This window comes from Eurypyga helias, unplaced genomic scaffold, assembly GCF_000690775.1.
Source record: "Eurypyga helias isolate BGI_N326 unplaced genomic scaffold, ASM69077v1 scaffold2760, whole genome shotgun sequence".
Classification (NCBI taxonomy): Eukaryota; Metazoa; Chordata; class Aves; order Eurypygiformes; family Eurypygidae; genus Eurypyga; species Eurypyga helias.
Genome location: NW_010223694.1, coordinates 45052 through 61104, shown reverse-complemented (window position 1 = coordinate 61104; position 16053 = coordinate 45052). Strand labels below are relative to the sequence as shown.

General features: G+C 41.9%; 1 protein-coding gene across 1 annotated transcript in view; it reads left to right on the top strand.

Moving 5' to 3' along the window:
* The first annotated feature begins 3232 nt into the window (after positions 1–3232).
* The window catches only part of ENPP3 (ectonucleotide pyrophosphatase/phosphodiesterase 3), a 39848-nt gene continuing 27027 nt past the window's right edge, over positions 3233–16053 (top strand). The window contains 7 exon segments of the mRNA XM_010148549.1: positions 3233–3349; positions 7225–7303; positions 10899–10965; positions 10967–11004; positions 11920–12045; positions 13526–13586; positions 15882–15979. Of these exon segments, the coding sequence (XP_010146851.1) occupies positions 3233–3349; positions 7225–7303; positions 10899–10965; positions 10967–11004; positions 11920–12045; positions 13526–13586; positions 15882–15979 (586 nt within the window).

Below are 16053 nucleotides of genomic sequence, written 5' to 3'. Positions count from 1 at the left end.
AGCTGCTTGTTCATCCACACAGGCACACAAATTAGAGCAATAATTAGGTAAAAGTAGCAAAATAAAATATATAAGATCACATCCTGATCCATTTGCTAAATTATTTTCTTCTATATCAATAGGAACAGAAAAATAACCCTGGGTAACTACACTGATGATTCACACTCTCCGAGGTCAAATTTGCTACTATTGTAAATTTATGTCTTGATTTTGGCTGGAATGGATTTATTTTTCTTCATAGTAGCTTGTATGGTGCTATGTTTTGGATTTGTGATGATACCCCTCCCTGCTGCTATTGCTGAGCAGTGCTTACACAGCCTCAAGGCCTTCTCTGTGAGTAGGCTGGAGGTGCATAAGAGGTTGGGGGGACAGCTGACCCCAACTGACCAAAGGAATATTCCATACCATATGGCGTCATGCTCAATATATAGAGCTGGGGGAAGAAGGAGGAAGGGGGGATGTTCAAAGTGATAGTGTTTGTCTTCCGAAGTAACCGTTACATATGATGAAGCCCTGATTTCCTGGAGATAGCTGAACACCTGCCTGCCAATGGGAAGTGGTGAATGAATCCCTTGATTTGCTTCGCTTGTGTGTGCGGCTTTTGCTTTACCTGTTGAACTGCCTTTATCTCAACTAAAAGTTTTCTCATTTTTAACCTCCCGATTCTCCTTCCCCCCTCCATCTCACTGTGGGGAAATGAGTGAGGGACTGTGTAGGGCTGAGCTGCCTACCAGAGCCAGAGGGGTTCGAGATAAAGACAGATTTGATTGGAATGTGCTAGCGCGGATTTATAGCTGCTACAGCTGTTTAGCTATTAATTGGCGGGCTCCTGTGCTTGCCACGGGGCTTGCTTGCTTTGCTTTATATTTGAGTCCAGTGACTGTCAGTGGCTGCTATTTGCTGTAGTGCTTATCATCTTGCTTTGCTGTGCCTGGGAACATTCTGATAACAGCACTGGCCACGTGCCTAGGCTGGCACATGGCCAGGGCATTGCTGCTGTTCCTGTACTGCTGTAGTAGGCATGCTGTAACTGTAGTCTCAACTCCAGTTGAAGGGACTGTGACCTGAGAGTAACTCCATGCTGGAGCAGATACACTCCAAAGTGTCTGCGGCTGTGGATGGGTTCGCAGTGGTGCAGGTACCCCTCCGAATCACAGCATCATTTAGATTGAAAAAGACCTTTAAGATTATCAAGTTCAACCGTAAGCCTAACACTGCCAAGTCCACCACTAAGCCATGTCCCTGAGTGCCACATCTACAAAGCTTTTAAATCCCTCCAGGGATGGTGACTCAACCACCTCCCAGGGCAGCCTGTTCCAATGCCTGACAACCCTTTCGGTGAAGAAATTTTTCCCAATATCCAATCTAAACCTCCCCTGGCACAAACGGATATCATTGCCTCTTGTCCTATCACTTGGAAGAAGACCAAGACCCACCTCTTTGCAACCTCAGCTACCTCAGGTAGCTGTAGAGAGCCATAAGGTCTCCCTGAGCCTCCTCTTCTCCAGGCTGAACACCCCCAGTTCCCTCAGCTGCTCCTCACAGGACTTGTGCTCCAGACCCTTCCCCAGCTCCGCTGCACTTCTCTGGACACACTCCAGCACCTCCATGTCTTTGCTGTAGTGAGGGTACGAAAACTGAACACAGGATTCGAGGTGCAGCCTCATCGGTGCCCAGTACAGGGGGACAATCGCGGCCCTCATCCTGCTGCCCACACTGTTCCTGGTGCAGGCCAGGATGCCATTGGCCTTCTTGGCCACCTGGGCACACTGCTGGCTCATATTCAGCCATCTGTCGGCCAGCAACCCCAGGTCCTTTTCCACAGGGCAGCTTTCCTGCTGCCTGTGCGTAAGTCCATACCGGAGCATGGGCAAGCTCATTGCAATATTAAATCTTCTAGCCTCAAAGGAATCAGGCGTGGCGTTTGTAACGGACATAACTTTAAATTGTTGTAACCCATTGTTTAAGCTGCCTGTTAGAGGAAGCACTATAGCAGAAACCAGCTGAACAGAGGACAAGATTCACAAGAAGCCCTGCAAGTGTGACCCAACTTGAATAGGTTTTGGCAGTCAGCAACTCCACACAACACACTTCCTCTCTTTCCTGAGGAACTGCTCTAACAGATGGAACACAGGTCATGGAAAAAAAGAACCCAATGGACATTTTATTTACAGGGGTGACCTGTAGTCTGAGAGAATGATATCTGTCCATATATCAAAGGATGGGCAGGGAGGGAAGGGGGTGATTAATGGGGATGTATTGGTTAATGTTGGACCTGAGCATGACACCAATGGCATGGAATAAGGCATAGAGATTGTACTGGTTTGCACAGGGATGGAGGTAATTTTCTTCATACCAGCTCATATAGTACTATGTTTTGGATGTTTTTATAATCATAAATATTATACATTTATTTATTATAAATTACAGCTCATGCGGTGCTCAACTTTAGAATCACATCAGCATTTGGATATTTACACTTACATAGCCCTAGTAGGCTCTGAAGGTACATTTTCATAACAACCAACCCTTCCATTAACCACCTAATTTGAAAACAAGCAGATTTCATCTTGTACTTAAACAAGACCTTTTAATTGAATTTGACTTGGCTGTGTACCGTTTGTTTTAATGACTACATCTAGCACTACTGAAAAAAACCCGTGTTACAAGCTGAAAGAAGTACGTGACAATGATGGATTGAAACTAAAAGGGAGGAATCCTCTCTTGCTAAATAAGGGAAGGGACCTGAAAACATAGGCGTGACACAGACCTGGGGTTAAGAAGTTGTCTGCTTTCGTATTGTCTTTGTTTAATGCTTTTAACACTTTCTTTGAAGATAACAAATACTCTGGATGACAAACTTTTAACCAAATAGTTGAGTACTTGAATTTGTGGCATTTTTGCATTTTATTGCTTAGCAACATATTACTCCTAATCTCCAGTTAAGAGTTTACTTAATGCCTTCCTTATCTTGAAATGTGACAGAAAGTTTCTCTGCACACAGATAAGGCTTTTCAGCCTTTGACCTTTCTAAATCGTTTTCCTGCTTACTTTGGCTTCCTGCAAACCTACCCCTGATGCAAAAAAAAAAAAAAAAAAAAGGATCTCATTAAAAGAACAAACCACAACCTGTGAGCAAAGTACGTACACACTCGGCGCAGGAGTAGCGCCTGGGTCGCGGCTCAAGTGGGGAGCGCAGCATTCGCGGAGCCGAGAGGCGGATCTCGGCGAGATGGAGCTCCAGGATGATATCATCAAGCATCAAAACAGTCGTTTGGATGAGATGTCTTTACAACCAGACGAGTACGTGAAGAAAAAAGCTCTCCTGAAATACAAAGTCATCTGTGCTGTAAGTAGGTGCTGTTGTTCTTCGGGGCTGCTGGTTTAACAGCTCAAGTTCTTCTGGTACTTCTCAAACGAACGCGTTGGGTTTGTTTGTTTGTTTGTTTGTTTCCTCTGGCAGTTAATGGCACTTGTTTGTTTTACTACCATAACCTGACAGTTCTCGCGTGTGCCCAAAGCGGCCGCAGTTCCTTTCTGCTTACTTTTTTTATCTTTGGATTTGTTAACAAAGCAGAACATGTAGGCAAGGCGCCGGTGGAAAACACTCGGGAAGCAAGGCATGGGGAAAGACGAGGGAACTGTTTGATACAGCATCGTCAGTCCCACACCTCAAATCTCCTGTCAGCTCTTCCCCTCTTCCCCAGGGCTTTTAAGAGTCGTGCAGCTGCCTTGTAAATAACAATGCGTAGGATTTTGTTGTGTTTTTTTTTTTTTTTTAAAGTCTTTTTTTGCAGCCAATACACAGTTTTAAGCTTCTGTTTGTGACCACAAAAGAAACAAACATTAATTAAATAAATAAATGGATAAATAAATAAATATATTTGCACAAGCTCTTGCATCTGTAAACTGGAATTTAGATAAAATGACAGGTACTGATTTTGGAAAGACTCGAAACTTAATTTTGAAAACAGCCCTATGAAAAAGAGAGTCAAGTTATGATACTCTTCAGCTCTATGTCATCAGTACAATTCCACGTAGTACAGCTTCCTACTTAATGCTGCAGGGTGCAAGGACTGCATAAAATAGGAGGGAAATACTAGAAATTGGGGGGGGGAAGAGAAAGTAAAATTACAGACATTTTTTCCTTAAGTCTTCATAAAATATATGTGACTCTTCAGTACAAATAAATGAATCATGAGAAATAATGTGAGAAAAATGCCTATGAAGGAAAGTAAATGATACTTTCAAATGGTACTTGGAAGAATAAAGTGAGAAATTTAATTATCCTAAAACATATTCATTCTTCCAAATACACTAGTTTTCAATTGCTTGCCTATATGGAAAAAAACCCCAAAATCTAAATATTGGAGGTGTAAACTGTTAATATTCTATGCCATTTATCTACATTTTTTATAAAGTATATGCACAAAATACCTCCTTGGCAACTTCTTCCTGCAGGCTTAGGCAGAGAATTGTGTACTCACAAATTGAACAGGGCATATATGCATTAGGAATAACTTTTTTTATGAATAAATACTCCTGAATTTACACATAAAAGTTAACTTGGAAAGTCTGATGTTTTGCATAGGTGCTACCAGTGTTATTTCATCTTAAGGATGAATGTCTCAAAATCAAGGTGCTTTGTGTAAGTGCTGTAATAAATGCAGCATCTCATCTGCATACCTGCTATGAGTTTTTGGTTTTCACTTCAGCTCTCTCATTGCTTTCAGCATTGGGAATGTTTGCTGCTGTAATAGCTGTACTTTCAACTCGGTATCATCTATTAATTTCAGTTACAAATGTGAGTTTTAATGCAAACAGAGGGTAAAACCAGAGTGAACTTTGAGGCAAAAAGTGTATGCCCTGGTGATTGGACTGGTCAGTACTTAGTGAAATAAGACATTATACTCCCTGCCCAGAAAGAGCAGCCACTGCTCTAGCCCAACAGGACCCCCTGATTCCCAGTCCTTGCTGACTGGGTGTAGGATTGTTGTAGTTCAGTTCCAGTCAACAACTAAGTACCACACAGCCACTTGCTCTCCTCCTCCCCTTCCTCCAGTGGAGGAATAGAGTCAGAGGAAAAGACAAACCCATGGGTTGAGACAAGAACAATTTAATAATTGAAAGTAAATGAAATAAAATAATGATAGCAATAATTATAACAGTACTAATAATATGCGATGAAAATAGTGGAAAAGAAAACAAAGGATACAACCGCTCACCACCTGCCGACCGACCGAGAGCCAGAGCCAGAGAGAGAGCAAGACAGCCCAACCCATATACCAAGCATGACATTTTATGAACTGAAATATTCCCTTGGCCAGTCTGGGCCAGCTGTCGTGACCGTGTTCCTTCCCAGCTCCTTGTAGTGAAGAAGCTGGGAACACAGGCGCAACACTGGAAACCGAAAAAGCCCTTGACGTGGTACAAACACTCCTCAGCAACAACTAAAACCACCAGTGTTATATCAATACTCTTCTCAGTGCAAATGCAAAACAAACCCCATACAGCTATTGTGAAGAAAATTGACTCTGTCCCAACTAAAACAAGCAGAAGGATTAAACTACTGCCTTCACGCCTGGGGCCTCTCCTCAAGAGACTTCGGAGTTTCTGCCACTTTGGGCAATCTTTCCAAACACTCTTAGTCCCTCTTACAGAGCTCGTTCTCCATTTCCATTTCCATTCATCCTTTTGGGGTGTTTATTCTGTACCAAAACCAGGGATTGAGCAGCAGGAAGAAAGTAAAAGTGGGAGAGAGAAAAGTGTGAATGAAGTAGCTTTGATGTTACTGGTGTTTGGTGTTGCTTGGGAAAAACATCAGTGACATGAGGCTGGAGATGGTGGGCAGCAAGGGAGAAACAGGAATATTTTTGAGCACGGTCGCAGGGACCATAGAAGCAGGAGGAGAAAGCATGGGGTCTAGAAGTAGCCTCTCCAACTGTATCTGTCCAGAGGAAGAGGTATGTGCTGCACCAGACACACAGTTAGGTGAACTGGCCGTCTCTGTTAGAGGGCCAGTTGGAGCATGCTACACTCCTGCCTTCCGGGCTTGATTGCCTGGATCTTCCTGGTATATGGGAAGGAATAATGTGCGCTTAGACTGTGTCCAGGAATGGAGTTTCTCCACGGCCAAATTGTACACCCACACTTGAGAACTGGGCAGCCCTCCCTGCTGCCACACTTCTGCCCAGCACCTGCAGGGCAGTAACAAAGAGTGCAGGGTGGGTGTTTCTGTGAGGAGGGATGGATGAAAAGTAACAGGATGGCATATGTGTGCTTGGTTATATCCTACATACTCACACAGTTTTTCTTGGGCCCTTATAACTGCTGTAGTCTCAGTTAAGAGACTCCATTACAGTAATACCAAGTACAAGGGTAAGCTGCTCTTATTTCTTCTTGATTTTGATTATTAGTATTTGCTAGTGCCTGGTGGTTCCTGGAAAAGACAGGAGACAAAAGTAGGTTCTGAGGCAAAAATGGGAAGTAAATTGGGCAGACTTATGGTGGTTTTCTGTGATATGGATTTTCTTTCCCGTTGTTGCCTTAGTGAAGAGGCAGGTGCATACACTTACTGTGACAGCACTGTCCCTTTTCACGCTGACTTTCAGCCAGCACACACAGCCCTTCATCTGGAGTGCCTGTTGAGTTGATGGAGGCCTCCTCAATCTCCCAAACGTTATGCTGCTTTCTGTGATGGGACTCCTTGGGCTGGTCGTCTCTTCCCAATTTCCTTTAACTCACTAGTGGGGTGACTCAGTATGAGAAACTGGCACGTGGATGAAAATTTGACACTTGCAGCCTCAATCCAGCTGAGTCTCTTAAGAATTCCTTGTAAGCATTTCAGGAAAACACAGAAGTTGAATAAAAGGAATTACCTTCTCTTTGCACAGATAAAGAATTTTCAGACTAGGTAAATATATTGACTACTTCCTGCTGTCTTTTCCCCGGCAAAGACTTCCCCAATTACAACATGAGACTGGCCATAGGTTAAAAGTGTGGTATTAAGGTGTTGGCTTGTAAGCAGTTCAGGAAATTATCATTCTTGTGCCTCTTCTGTCTTCAGGCTGAGAATGTCTCTTGTTTTTTGATGAACAAGTTCAGAGAAATGATCAGTTCATAAGAAATCATATGTTCATAGAAATAATAATCACACTGTTAATTTCTAATAAACATAACAGTTTATCACAATTGTGAACTTTATTTCCTGTCTCTATGTGCCAGGTTCTGCTGTGTGCTTTGGTGGTTATATCCCTGGGACTAGGTTTAGGACTAGGACTGAACCGTGGAGACGAGGAGCAAGGTATGTTTGTGATACTTTCCGCATAATTACTGCTGACTTAGATCCGGTAAAGGCCTTCAGCAGAGGCTCTTTTATAGTGTGATGCAAATGCACTGTGAAAACTTACAGCCTTTTAAAGTTCTTGCATTTTTCAAGTTAGATTGTATAAATGCTCTACACTCATGATCTAGACTTGAACAACCTATCCTAAACCACTGAATGCCTTGCTTCTTTTTCCATAAGCATTAAACCTAGTTTATACAACAGGTTTGGAAATTTTATCAAAGTAATATTTTTAGGAAACTTGAGATGGGAGCCATCTTATTACATGTAATACCTTGCAATTATTTAAAAAAATGTTTTGTAGAAGAGATCATTAGGCCATCTTCAGGACTCACACTTTTGGGGGCATTTGGCATAGTTCAGGTGGTTAATGATACTGATTATGAATTTTCTGTGAAAACTTCAATTTCTGTAAAGCTATAGTAGAAAGGGTGTTATGCTTTGATCTGGGAAAATGATATTTTTTAGTTAGAAAAACAAAGTAGCATGTTGATATCGGGGGTCAAGCCAGATGAAAACAACTGCAGCACATGTGAATAAACAATAGTAATCTAATACTGGGGGAATTCATGGAAGCATAGTGTCTTTCTCATTCATAATCAACACATATTGAACTTGTTTATTTACTTATTCATCACGTCTCAGCTCCTCCAGTATCTGAAGGGGGCCTACAAGGGTACTGGGAGAGGACTTTTTACAAGAGCCTGTAGTGATAGGACAAGGGGTAATGGGTATAAATTGAAATCAGGGAGGTTTAGATTAGATGTCAGGAAGAAATTCTTCACGGAGAGGGTGGTGAGGCACTGGAACAGGTTGCCCAGAGATGTTGTGGATGCCCCATCCCTGGAAGTGTTCAAGGCCAGGCTGGATGAGGCTTTGAGCACCCTGGTCTAGTGGAAGGTGTCCCTGCCCATGGCAGGGGGGTTGGAACTAGATGATCTTTAAGGTCCTTTCCAACCCTAACCATTCTGTGATTCTATGATTCTATGGGCCTAGCAAATAGGATGAGTTGGAACTGTAATTGCTCTTTGATGACACGTATGTTGCATTACAACTTTCTGTGTAAAATACGTAGATACCCACAACATGAGCCTTCACTGACATTTACCTGAGGAACTTGGTCAGAGTAGTAGTAAGTGAAAGATGGCACCCAATCATCATGTTAGCATTTTGGTGCCTCTGACTGCCGGTGTTGCAGAGTGACCCTACGTAGAGACTGACTAACTTTATTTGCTACTTTCATAAAAAGACCTGCTTGGGAAGGATGAAGTTGCAAGACACATTAGTACACTGCGGAGTGGGAGGAGAAGCTACAGCCCTGAGTGGCACGCACCCTTGTGCAGTAAGAGTGGTGCTCTTCAGGAGCAAGGGGAGTCAAGATGGGTGCTGGGGGTTTGTGGTCTCTGGAAAAGGGGCCTGGAAAGGCGTCAGAAGGACCTGTCATTCTGTATGCTTAAAAATTAGCATGGAGTTTGCATTTGGTGATAGTACAGTTGATTCTATTTATATACTCAAGATAAATTTCCTTATAGCTCCTGTAATTGTACTGACGTGCTCTTCAGGAGCAAGGGGAGTCAAGATGGGTGCTGGGGGTTTGTGGTCTCTGGAAAAGGGGCCTGGAAAGGCGTCAGAAGGACCTGTCATTCTGTATGCTTAAAAATTAGCATGGAGTTTGCATTTGGTGATAGTACAGTTGATTCTATTTATATACTCAAGATAAATTTCCTTATAGCTCCTGTAATTGTACTGACTATTCCAAATAAAAGTTAATGAATACTAAATACCTGACCTCACGTACTTATGTAAATATTGTAAAGAAATTAGAAGCATGGGTTGCAAATTATGAGGTGTATGAACAGTTCCATTACAGACAGAGGAAAAGTTCTATGTTTTTTCTGACGTAGACTCACCGTTCTATATTCTGTACCATTTTAAACCAGGTAGACCATCTGAACAACTCTGAGTTGTTCAAAAGCCAATGGATAGAGGAAAAATAAAATTAAATACGCTGAACTTCAGCCAAAAAAAGTACAAAACCCCCTGTTTGCATCTGTTTATGTTAGTTCGTGAAAAATCATGGCTCTTTCCTGACAGAATAGACTCCAGTCATAAAACACTTAACACTTAACTCAATAACTTCTTTCCATCTCTACTTTTGACAGATCCACTTATGCTCATGACATATATTGTTTGTTACTCTAATAATTTGAAAAGCTTTCTTGCACTGAACAATAGTTATGTAAGCACTTAAGGTGTAAGGTACAATGTGAGAACTTTCTACATGTGAAACAAGCTAGCTGGCTTGAAAAAAATCATTATAGCTCACAGTGGTTTATACAGTGGTTATTAAAGCCCAAATTTTGCAGTCAGCACACCCTGCAAAAGCATTAACTTTGTGGCAACTATAATTGCACCAGTAAATCTGAGTAGTTATACCTAGCCCTGTCTAATGGTGTGAAGGGACACAAAAGTTGGAAGTGTAGGTGCTCAGAGTGGTTCAGACAGTATTTCTGCTGTACAGAGAATGTGGACACAAGGCTTGTCCTGGGTGCTGTGGAGCTGCAAGTGATGTTTGGAGATTTGGGGTTGTTCTCAAGTGTCCTTGGGAGATCCACAGTTTTTCCTTCTCCCTGCACAAAGGTATCAGATCTGTGGTGAGGAACTGCATGTCCATTTCCAACACAAGGCCTCTCATTTGGACCTTTTTCTTTCTTTCTATCAAAAATTTAGAAACTTTCAAGGAATGTTCTAATGCTTAAGTGGGAGAGATATGGTCAGAGTTCCGAGTGCACTAATAAGCCTTATGGGCCATGCCCAGCCCACTGGGGCTGCTCACACCCTGCTCATGGCCCAAGACCCCATTTCAGCCCTCGGAGCCATCAGCAGGTGTCCCAGGTCCCCCAGCTCTGCCCTGCTCTGCCATGGATCCCACCAATCCAGGCCCCACAGGCCAAGAACCTGGCCTTGGTCTGTCTCCAGGGACGTGACTATTGCCTGGGGTATGGCTGTCCTGGTGTCACCCCCCCCCCCTCGCCCCCGCCTCCCGGCTGCCCTGCTACTGGCTGGGGCAGTGAGATGGGCCCTGGCTGTCAGGCCCTGCCCAACTGTACCTGGGGAGCCTCCATGGCTCTGGGTGTCTGGCTCTGAGGGAGCCCTGATCCCATACAGCTTCCCATCAGGTACATTAGGGAATCTCCAAGTGAGTGTCACTCCTCCTCTCACATCCTGGACCTAGAGACGAGCAAGGGAGATGCCAGTTTTCCCCTCCTCATGCTGGGAGGGTGGGACACCTGGGCACAGCTTCCTGTGTAGAAACAGCCCTGCCAGAAGCTCTGGTTGAGCACAGCCCAGCCACCAGGACCTTCGAGGCCCAGAGGACCTCCTACAGCTTTCATTTCATCTTGCAGATCCCTGAACTAGTGACCACACTGGAAAATGACTTGGGAAGTTATTCAGCACATTTCTCCCTGCAGCCCATGTCCGTGACCCATTTCACTGACCTGTCTGGGACAGGGTTATCCAAGCATTCAGACTTACTGCCTTCTCCTTACAGTCAGCTGCAGGCACAAGTGCAATGAGCCCCATGGGAAAGAGGTGCGCGGCTGCCGGTGCGACAGTGGACTGCTGCTGGGACTACGAGGACACCTGCGTGCAGCCAAGTATGTTCCCTACAGGCAACGCTCAATGGTTTCTGTTTCATTTTGCATTTGGGTTTTATGTGATAAGAGAAGGATAAATCCTCTTATTTATGCAGGTACACAAAAGTTATGTCACATTCCCTCAGGGAGGGAAAGATGTATCAGTGTCAAGTCGCTGCTGCACTCTAGAGGGTTGTAACTTGGAGGCCTGGCAGGACACAAAATCTTCCTGTGGCTTTCTCAGATCAGATCCTTGCGTTTTTATTCCCCAGGGCTAACCAAAGCATTTGCAACCCATATTTCCTAACCAGATGAAGCTGTGGATGACCATGAGCAGAAATCAAAGGTTATCTTTGATCAGGGCCCTGAAACAGTGCTGCTGTGTTGGTACCTCTTGCACATTCGAAAATGACCAGTTGTTTCCTGGTCAGGTGTAGCCTCCAGCCTCATGCAGCTCTCCGTGGGGAGCCTGGGGTTGGAGGAGCGTACTCATCGTCCAGGGGGCCAGCCTGGCTCTGCATCGAGGCTGGAGTCCTCTCCAGTTACTCTTTCTGCTCTCCTGGCAGTTGCTCACATAGGGATTTCTTCATCCTTATCGCTTTGTCCGCTTCAGCCCTTACGTCTCTCTTTTTGCTGTCTGATGGGAATTGCACACAAAAGCAGGAAATTCTCTGTCCCTTCTGTAGGAGAAATATGGCTTAGATTATTTTTTTTTAGATCATGCTGGAAGGTTGGAAGGCATTGAACAGAATGACTTCGGGGACACCTTTGTACAATAAATTATTCTATGACTCTGTGTTACTATTCAGTGGTTGCAGAAAGAGGCTTATGTGTTAAACGAAATCTTGAGTTTTCCTTTCAGATAAAACTTCTAAAGCACCTCAAGCAGGACATGTAAATTACAGTTTACCATAATCTTTTTCTTCCAATTTTCAGCCCGATCTTGGAAGTGCACTAATTTCCGTTGTGGTGAGACACGGATACCTGGAAGTTACTGTTCTTGTTCTGATGACTGCTTGGAGAAAAAAGATTGCTGTGTAAACTACAACAGTGTTTGCAAAGGTAAATCAAAATTCAAAAATATTTACATATAAACTGTCCTGTGAAATAAATAGGTGGCCAAACACGGCAAATGAAAAGGTAGATGCATTTGTTTCTCAAGATTCGTTTTACAGAGACGCTTTGGAAAATTAAGAAGTTCTGAGGTGAAACTTTTGTTACTTTTGACTGGGAAAAAGACAGTTTCTGGACAACAGTATGAATGTGTGTCATTCATAAGAAGGACAGAATGTTTTGAATATTGCAGCAGTAATGCAGCAGTATACCCAATGTGGGGTTTTTGGGTTGTGTGTTTGTGGGTTTTGGGTTGTTGGTTTTTTTTTTTTTTTTTTTCCCCAAAATAGATGAAGACATGTTTCCTGCTTCAAACTTCATGCAATCCAAAGTACATATTGTAGTAATCATTCCTAATTTAAAATTTCCCATCCTTTTAATTAGAAATCAATTTTCAATTTGGGTTTCTTAAGTTTTAGTTATTTCTGAGTATCTTTGTTCATGGCTGATTATTTCATACAGATTCTGGCTCAACACATAAAGAATAGCACTGATCAAACTGGATTACAGGAATGGTACCTGAGGAGTATGCCAGTGGCATAAAACATGTTATGTGTTATCAGAATTCCTTTATATTGTGAGGTGTCAGAGATTTAGGGCAAGTGCTGCAAAATTACTTTGTCATCTAAATGCAAATTGAAGTTAAAAGCAGTCAGGAATTTGACTAGGTGCTAAATTGATTGAGCTGACCTAGTTACAGTCACTGTACATCCCAGCCTTTGGCTGCTTAACTGGGAGAGAAGTTTTCTGTGGTGAGCCAAGAACTTTAACAGCCACTGCTTCTTCTCTTTTATTTGTATTCTTTCCTTTATTGGATGCTTTCCTTCTTTCTTCTCTTACTGACCTCCCTTATTTCTTCCAAAGAGATGGGCAAATATTCGCATAAATGAGTACAGCTGTGAAGCAGGTGGAGAATATTCAAAGGAGAACAGAAAGAATTACTTGAAATTTGAAAGCCATTGTCAAAAAGGGAAGATTGAAGGAGTTTGGTCTCTTTACAGGAAAATAAAGGGTAAAGGGAGCCTGGCAACCATCTCTAAATGTGTAAGAGGTATCTGCAAAAAGAGAAGGCAGTAATCCAGTGTGGACAGGATACAATTTAAGTGTTTTCCATTTAAAACATGATAAAACTTAGTCTAAGCTTTCACAGTGATGTTGTCTCCATTTTGTTTGTTTGCTTTTCTGTGTAGTATATATACTTTGCTTTTAACTTAGAACTGTAAGCATTAAACCTTTCAGGGTTGGAAAGCCTAATAGGTTGCACTAAATAAATACTAAAGGTACCTTTAGTCCTGTGTTTCTATAATTCCGTATTGAAGCAGAAGAAGTACAAGGAAGAGCTCTAAAAAGCGCTCTCAATCAGGAAACTGCTTTGTTGTTTGTGTGTGGTTTTTTAATGCTGACTTAGTATTCCCTTTTGACCTTCTAGGTGAAATACCTTGGGTAGAAGAACCATGTGTATCACTTGAAACTCCTCAGTGTCCATCTGGGTAGGATAAAATTATTTTCTCTCTTAGCAAATAAAATCATTGTGATGGTCAGAAATACTGCAGTGGCTTGAAGCAGGTCTTCATGAGGTTTTCATACTGAGAATAAGGTTTCTGCCCTGAGGAATATTCTATAGAAGTGGTTTGTGGCTAGCAGTGTTTTTGCTTTCTAAAACCTTTGTCATTTTGTTGCACATTAATTTTTCATTTCCAGTTCAGAGCAGAGTGCAGGAGTTCAAATCTAGAATGAAAGTCAGTTTGCAAAGACCTGGAAAAATTGTTAGAGTTATCTCAAGGTTCATGTATCACAAATTGTTCATAGTCCATTTCATGTTACCATATTGTACCTGTAATAATTCAGATAAATCACTTTATGCAAGCTATCGTAATTGTTAGAATCTGTGATTGCAATTTTTTATCTAAGTAACAGGGATTTTTTACTTGAATTATCTGCAGGAAGAAAGGTGCGTTAAAAAGGAAGCTATGAAAGTAGCCATGTATCTACAAATGCTGGAACACGGCAATTCTCATGTCCACTGGTAGATATTTTGCTATTTGTGCAGTATTGCAGAATCCTAGGTAGAGGCTAGGTAAAAACGTGGTTTAAAAAGTTGTTCTGAAAGAAAAATGGATTATTTTTTTGTCAGTTGTGGTATTTGTGATGTTATCCATCCCTCTATTTTACTGCCAATTTTGTTTAATTATAACAGTAATACCTTTAGTATTGTGGCCTCTTCATGGGTTCCTCCCAGCATAGGTATGAAAATACACTTTTTAGGTTAACAAGTAACTTGCTGAGTTAACAGCTGGAAACTAGTGGAGGAGGGCTTCTTTAGGGGCTGTAAACAGCCCTGCTGTGTAGGGCTCAGTTTAATTGCAGATTCAAATCAGGAAGCTCGTTTATACAAACTGCTTTTATACAGACTGTTGGTGCCAGTGTACTTCTGTGATTTGGAAAGACCACTGTGAATGAGAAACGAACTGGGATAGTAGTTACTGCCTGATGTGAATATGTAACTTTTTTAATAGTTATCCCTCAAAATACTACTTCAAGAAATGGAGTCAGTTATCAATAACTGCATTTTATGAATTATTTTTTCCCCAATATTTTCCAGGCTTATGTAGTGAACCATTCCTATAAATTACAAATAGTTGGATTTTTTTTAGATGCTATGTGGAGTGAAGCCTACTTCAAACTACATTTTAAATTTAATTGTATGTTTACAATATTTGTGTTTCTTTGTATGTTTCTAAGAAGACTGCGGAATATATAATGATGGTTAACAAAAGACTGAATTTCCAGAACCGTGTGACTTGATCCTACTGATTTTGTGACTTGGTGCTATAGCAACAGCACTATATAACTGCTAATGCCGTTTTCTTTAGGAGCCCTTTTAGGTTGGTTAACAGAAAGCAAGTTTAAACGCTGAGGTTTATTTTCACAGTTAGCACTTCCTAGTTGGAATTTTTATAACATGAATCTGAACACACTTCTAGAGCTCAGTTGCACTTTGTGCCTGTTTTATCATATCTACTGTATGAACTCAGATCTGAGGCTTTTATCCTTGTTTCTTTACATAGAGTCTTAACCTAAGAACATGAGCAGCTGCTGCATTCCTTTTGTAGCTTTGAGTTTAGTTTGTCAGGGGCCTTGAGGCGAAGAAGTGTTCTCCAGTTCCATGAGAGCTGGGAAACTGGAAAGAACATAGACAGCCTGCTGATGTCTTCACAAAGGAAATGTGGTTAAGATAAGGGGTTAGCACAAACCTGGCATTGCAAAGAGATTACGTTTCCCAGCACAGAGACCGACTGACCCTAACTGCTTGCTGGGTGATTACTGTACTTTTACAGTCCTTGTGCACCTTGTGCCCTGAAAGGTTTTTTAAGATGCATTAAGAGACAAGAATCAGAATTCAACCCCTTACTATGTACAGAGGTACTTCGGCTGTTTTACACTCTGGGCTTTTATTTGGATGCTAGTCTGCAGCATCTGTGTTTCTTTGTACTTGTAATTAAAGATTTGTACCTAAAAGATTAACAAAGCCCAATTTCTTCTCCTAGGTTCTATATATACTGAGTAGTTTGTATATTTTTTTTCTCCCCAGGAGGAGTGTGTTTTTGCAATTTTACTCTCAAAATTGAACTATTTGTTTATCTCACACTGTGATATTAATTATTGGGAATACATGAGAATTCCAAATCCTGCTTTTAAAAGTAGAATTTATTTTGTTGTTAAAGATCTTAACAGGTCAACAACTCTCCAAACACCTATACGATGACAAACTCATTTTCTTGTAGGTTTGACCTGCCACCACTTATCCTTTTTTCAATGGATGGGTTTAGAGCAGAATACTTGGAAACTTGGAGGTCTTTGCTGCCAAATATCGAAAAACTCAGTAAGTTACCAGGGGGGTTTTGCCTATTTGTTTTAAGAGTTTGCATGCAACCGCTCCAGTCCCTTTTGCTGCTG